This window comes from Rhopalosiphum maidis, chromosome 1 (assembly GCF_003676215.2).
Source record: "Rhopalosiphum maidis isolate BTI-1 chromosome 1, ASM367621v3, whole genome shotgun sequence".
NCBI lineage: Eukaryota > Metazoa > Arthropoda > Insecta > Hemiptera > Aphididae > Rhopalosiphum > Rhopalosiphum maidis.
This window is the reverse complement of record NC_040877.1, coordinates 40,401,187-40,408,232: the sequence shown is the minus strand read 5'-3', so window position 1 is coordinate 40,408,232 and position 7,046 is coordinate 40,401,187. Positions and strand designations below refer to the sequence as shown.

Sequence of the window (7,046 nt, the reverse complement as noted above, 5' to 3'; positions counted from 1 at the left end):
CAACATCAGACGTATCGACCTCTGGACCGTTCGATCGAACGGTTGGCTGTTCTTATCTACAGTTGCGTATTACTATATAGGTATATAACACGGTGTACAATTTTCACTGTTTTAATATCAATATTACACTATTGTCTGTTATTTTAATAATAATAACGTTTAATAGGTATTATTATTATTATATTGTATACATAAAGAAATAACATATGTGATAATGTATAATTGCAATTATACGAGTTTAATAAAAAAAAAAAAATAACCATACCAATCCTCTTTAATGCTTAATATCATTTTACACTGTATGAGAGATATGTCTTATTTTGTATTTTTAATATACATCCCGACTCCCGGTTATCCGACTGTATGATGTATTCGTGTCCCACTACTCCATGCCGAATGTCTTACAGTAAAATATTAGTAATTGTAATATTTCATACTCGCGGTGCCACTTTTGCGCCTATTTTTTCCATGACATGTCTCACTAACTAATGTTTTTGTGCCGCTGATCACTTAATACACACATTACTTACCATGTTGAAATGTAGTATATGCTACTTATACACGATATTGCGAACGTAACCGACAACCGTCCAATCCCCTCTAATAGCCATGTGTATTTGACATTTGTCATGGTCTTCGCTTGTCGTCTATGCGCTATCATGTTACTGTTATCACATACCTCTTGAGACTAGTTATTATATAGACATCGGTATTATACGTGTTTTGCGTGTATCGAATTATTATATTGTCACGATGTACGCCAACACTCAGATGTCGGATCTAGCACCCACCGTCATCACATCGAGAGGCGGAACTATTTAATATTGTTTTTATTATAATATATCTATATTCCAATGATCACTTTTTAATTATTATTTGAAATACATTTTTACACTACATTGAAAATCGATTCGGTTATGCTTAATTCTATCTGTATTCTACATTTCAGAGTCATTTACCTTGTAGATCTTATCACCCATAACAAAGTTCCACGAAAGTATAAGTACGGTTTTAAATTAATTATGATATCGCTGTTTACTTATCCACTGTTCAACTCATTCCCTCACACTAACACTACACGCAGCCACGTCACTTTCTTACACCGAGTAATCTGTAATAGGAAAATATAAGAAAAAAAATTGTGCATATTTTATTTATACAATTTATTTGTATTTCAGATAATAACGAGTTATTTTCATTCATTTTTCGATTGTTAGATTGATTTTATGTATCCATACGTAATTTGGGATTAGTCCATTTTTAAAACATACTTAAAATGTAGTAAAATGTAGCTATTCGGTATTTCTATACAGAATAGTTTGTGATCAACAGTTGCAGAAATTGAATTCGTTTTAGAATTATTATTTTCTCGAAATTAGAAATAGGAGTAAAACGATTCTTCGTTTTTTTTTTTTTTGTTTGATCTGAGCGATGTTATGTATGTATACTGTATAAACTCATGAGGTTTCACGTAAAGTTGTTCAATTTTATAGATTAGCAAATTTATCATAGAGCATACTTTATACTCAATGAAAATCATTGTTTAAATTGTATGTTTTGAGAAAGCAAATAAAAACCGTAAAGAAATGTAATTGATCCAGAGGTTTTTAACTCTTCACCATTTTCTCAGGTTGATTGAACTCTTACGAGAAATCTAAACCGTTTTTTGTGTACATAGATCATTATTTGAATTACACATAATTCAATAATACGCGAGAGGCGATAGTGTACAGTATTAATATGCAATATAAGAATAAGAACTGCGGTGACCGTTTACTGTAGTAAAATTTATTATATATTTTTTAAAATCTTTTCTAACATAAAAGATTTTATCAGTTATTTTATTAACTTTGTATTGTTATTGAAGTATAATATACTAATATTTATTATTAAGAATGCGTAAATAAAATTGTTTACAACAATTACAAATTTAAATTTAAAGCGGAATATGTGTAACGGCATAGGTATTTCAGTATAATAATAATATGTAACATGATGTTTAATCTCGTTTTTAATGAAAATATTCTATTTTCCTTTTGATAACGTAAAATATCTTAATCAGTTTATTGTAAAAAAATAACTTACATGATTATAAACGATGAATATATACTTTTTATAATTTAAATGTCTAAACGTATTCAATTATAACTGCTTTAAAACATGTTAAATTAATACAATTATTAAAATTAATTTTTATAATAATTATTTGAAATAACATTTTTTCTTAGAATTGGGTAATAGGTATAATATTTTATAGAGTATTGAATGAATAAAATATAAATACCATAACAAGTAAATTTTAATAGATGTATAATAGTTGTATATTGTGTTTTATTGGGATTTATTATGAATTACAGTATAAACATTAAATAATATATATTTCAATATATTGACGAAACAAAAATGTTAAATTACCTACTCACAGTGATACTGTGGTATTTTTTTTTTTATTCAGTTTCATTTTTTTATTTTATTTAATTCATATTATTTAGTATATAGATTTAATATTTAAAAAATAATACTTCAGTAATAGTTAGTTAAGATTTATTTATTTATATTTTTATTTATAAAATATACTATAATAATAAAATTAAAACAGTATTAATGGCATATTATTTAACAAAAAGTTATTTGAAAACTCAAGGACGTGTTATCTATGAGCAATAACTAATATTTGTTTATATTCTATATTCGGATCTAACCTTAAGTATATTTACTATGTAATCATGTACCTATTTTAATACAAAATCTATATTTAATCTATATTTCATAAATTCCATAGCATAAATATTTATGAAGGTTAAAAGTCTATAAACATACATTTCATCATCGTATGATATTTGTATAAATTAAAAAGGTTCATTTATTAAAATAGAATTTTTTAAATAAATTATCTAAGTTAATATATTTTTAACATAGACTTTAAGTTATTACCTAATGAATCATTAAATTAACTATACATTGTCATAGAATTAAGAAAGTTTTTTTCTAGGTGCGCTAAATATTTTTATCTCTATAATTGCACTAATGGACTTGCTGTCGACATCGAGATAACCATAAATTATAATATTATATTCACACACGAATGATAAAGTCGTAAGAAATTCTTCTAGCATAGAAACATTACATTTTGCGAGAAATCTGAAAAAATTGTTTCCATACTTTTTGTCAGATTTTTCCGTTTGGTTGAAGCGAACAGTGTGAATCGTCATAATTTCACGAATTTGTACAGTAATGAATATTCATCTTCTTAAATTTTTGAGACATATAGTGTTTGAGAAGACTGAAGTATGTAACGTTTGAGTTGGATATAACAATGAACAGAACAAACTATAGCAAACTCCATGAAATAAATGATTACAGAGAGATATTTAGAGTAATTAGTCAGAGACAACGGGACATGATTAGACAGTCACAAAGATATGGTAATGAAGATCTAATTTATAGAATAATAGAAGGAAAAGTTGATGACAAAGAGACCGAGAACATTTTGTTTATTAAACAAAGATTTCCAACGCTCTACTATCAAGTTACACCGAGTTGAAGAGATAACTAGCCGACAATAGAAAAAGTAAAGAGAGTATGAAGACTGCAAAATTTCATTTTAGGGTTGAAAAAAAACAGTATAGGTATACCTAACCACATTATTACAGTTAGTATAAATATTTCTAATATTATTATATAACGGTGCATAGGTATATGCGGCACGACCGATTGGGTTTAAGATGTATACCAGCCAATGGGCAATAACGACCAAACAGATTTTCGAATCTAAGTAGATGGCATAACAATATATATTATATATGAACTACGCATAGGAGATTGGAATGATAAATAATATTTCATGTTTTTTGTGCAGTGCGTATATCTTATTCGTTCTCGCGGCGTTGCTGCAGCAGCGTGTAGCCCATTGCCACGTGCACTTGACACGGATCATTATGTATTTTTCTAGCACGAAAAAACTGCTTACGTATAGGTATTGTATCGTGTTGGTGTATATATATATATATATATAGTACACTCAATCATCGAGAGATGACCGTCTACGTTTTCGCGTTGGACAATTTCATTTTCGCGTATACTCGTGTACAGACGCGCACCCGCACCAGACCGTGTGAAACTTTCCGTGTCTGCGTATAATGACTCTCCGGTTGTCAGACGTACATATTATGCCCTTACGCTGCACCCAACTATACCTAAGTATATACCATACGCGTACGCGTAGTGTTCTACAAAACAGTTTACTTTGATGTACAAAAATACTTTTACCGACTATAAGCAGACTATTGGCATATACACGGAATAGTGTTATTATTTATTACTGTACCTATATATTATATATATTTAGTATTTACTTACTTGTATAGACATCGGAAACTCGCGGTCTGTTTTTGTACATATCTTTCGAGTTAAAACTACATAAAAATAACTTCCTCTTTGAGAACACGAATAGTTGGTAGTTGGTAAAATAAAAAAATAAAGTCAAAATAAGTCAATTTACATAATATATTAAGTTATATTATATTGATAGTTTATTCTATATGTTTTTTTTAAAACATGCTCATTTTATTGTAATTAAAATTTATTTCCATGGATAGAAATTTTATAAAATTATTATTAATAAATTTATTGATATGTTGAAAAAATCGTTAATTATTGATAATAATAAAATATATAATTCATTAATTATTACTATATTAGTATAAAACTCAATAAGGAAAAATGAGGAATTACCAATCAAAGTGTAACCCATTGCGATATATCCTGAAATAATAGAGATATAATAATTCTGTTTTTTTATTAAGATTCAAGGGACAAGAACTATAAATATTTCATGTTTTCATTTATTTTAATGTTTTGGTAAAAAAGTTAAAAAATATACTTTTTTATTTAATTATTTGTAATTCTTGTCCCTGTGAATCTTATTAAAAAAATCAAAATTATGATATCTCCATTATTTTGGAAGATATTGCAATGGGTAAATCCTCACGGGACACCCTGTATATATATATATATATTATGTAATGTATATATACTATAGCAGTTACTCTTATAGTAGTATAGTCATTGATTAAATATACTGTATATTTAATTTTAATCAATGGTATAGTACTCTTATTATTGAAACTTGAAAGTATTATTACAAAAAGTAATTTTGAAGAGTTGAGCATTATTGGTATTTCCAACTTGATATTGTTTTGATTTTGATTTAAATTTGGGTTATTATAAGCTTGAAACTTAACAAACCTCTACTAATTAATTATATAATAAACTAGGTACTCAAATTAAAGAATTATGTAATACTTTTAATTAAAAAAAAATGACATGATGACATTTTGAAACGACTCGTGAAAAAATAATAAGGTTTAGTGAATACTAATTATATGTTATATGTAAATCTTCTTAACTGGCGTTTTTTTTTAAATATATAATATATTTTTACGGTTCATTGTGTTCACATAATATATGCTGGGATGAGATGTCTATGAAGGTTTTGTTAAAATAAAAATAAAGCAAACAGGACGTAGGCAGTTTGTTCAATAGTTGCGAAAAATATTTTTGTTTGTTTGTTATCAACTTACTGGGCTTCTTCCGCAACTCTGACGCAACAGCAGTATTTATCAAGACGTCGACAACTGTTTTTTTTTTTTTGTCGCCGTGTTATCATAAAACCAACAAAATATGTTTACATATCTCATTTATTTCAGATTATAATTTAGAACAGAAATTAGTTTAATATAATAATGTAGTTATGGACACATTATACACATCTATGTGACTTATGTGTATAATATTAATATAGTTTTAACATCGCACGTATAGCACACCGATCGTCCATAGTTTCTTTCAATCAATCGCAATTATAATAATGATAATGAATAATGATTATGAAAGTAATAAGCAACGGCGGAAATCGTGGGAGGGTGGATGTGTGGATTTCCCTAAAATCTAGCAAGCCCTTGACGACTGAAATTTTTTTTTAATATTTTTTTTTTTCATACACACATTGTCCATATAAATGCAAGAAGACTGTTTACTAAAAGTGGTTAATATTTCGACTGATGCATTATGACGATGTGCGGGGGACTAAAAAATAGGTACGTATAACATACGCGTATTAAAAAAAAAAAAATCACAACTATTTTTACTAAGTCGTAAACGTTATTTTTTGCCCAGGAATAGTTTATCTAGATATTCCCACGATAACCGTAAGCACACGATTTCCACCTACGGCAATATTATAAATCTCTATCTATATATTATTATCTCATGTATGTGTATGTATAAATGTATACATAATAATATAATATTATGAATCCAATTTCTACTGGCTATAAATACGTATATTATATTTTCGTATTTTTGTAAATTTTTTTATTATATTATAATATTAAAAAACGTCGACGCGATGACGACGACGACGGCGGAGGCGATGGCGACTGCAGCGACGACGGGTTCTCCTGCTGTGTGTGACTGTGGTATATAGTGGCTGTGGTGGAATGGTGGTGCTGCTGCTGCTGCTGCTGCTGTTGCTGCTGCTGCTGCTGCCGTAGTTACTCCTGTCGCGCGCCGAACAACCGACCGGCGTGCGCGGACGACTTGGGCCGGGCCGCCGAGTGCGCTGCGTTCTTGTCGTCGCCGTTGTCCCTCTTCATGGTCTCGAACCCGCCGAAGCCGGTGAACGAGTCGCCCTCGAAACCGGTCTCGTCCATTTCGGGCCTGCGCTTCATCGTGTCGAACCGGTCGAAACCGCCGGTGAACGAGTCGCCGTGGAATCCGTTGGCGTCCATCTCGGGCCGGCGCTTGGCCGCCACCGATCTCTGTGCCAACTCCGGCTGGCGCAGTCTGATGCCGCCGCCACCGTCGCCGGTGTTCGGGTACAGGCGCCGCAACAAGTTTGCCACGGATGGCGATGACGTTCTCGACACCGACCTGTGGCAAATAAATACGTCGTCGTATCACGACACCGTAATAGTATTATTATTATGCTGTTACGTATAGTTGATTGTGGTTTTAGTTGTTATGAAAAAAAAAAAAAAATCGTT

General features: G+C 30.1%; 1 protein-coding gene across 2 annotated transcripts in view; it reads right to left on the bottom strand.

The window, feature by feature from the left end:
- Positions 1-5,681: 5,681 nt before the first annotated feature.
- The window catches only part of LOC113560588, a 40,542-nt gene continuing 39,177 nt past the window's right edge, over positions 5,682-7,046 (bottom strand). For both annotated transcript variants that reach the window (XM_026966563.1, XM_026966564.1), the window contains exon 4: positions 5,682-6,933. In XM_026966563.1, the coding sequence (XP_026822364.1) occupies positions 6,555-6,933 (379 nt within the window). In that variant the 3' untranslated portion in view covers positions 5,682-6,554. The remainder of the gene's footprint in view (positions 6,934-7,046) is intronic.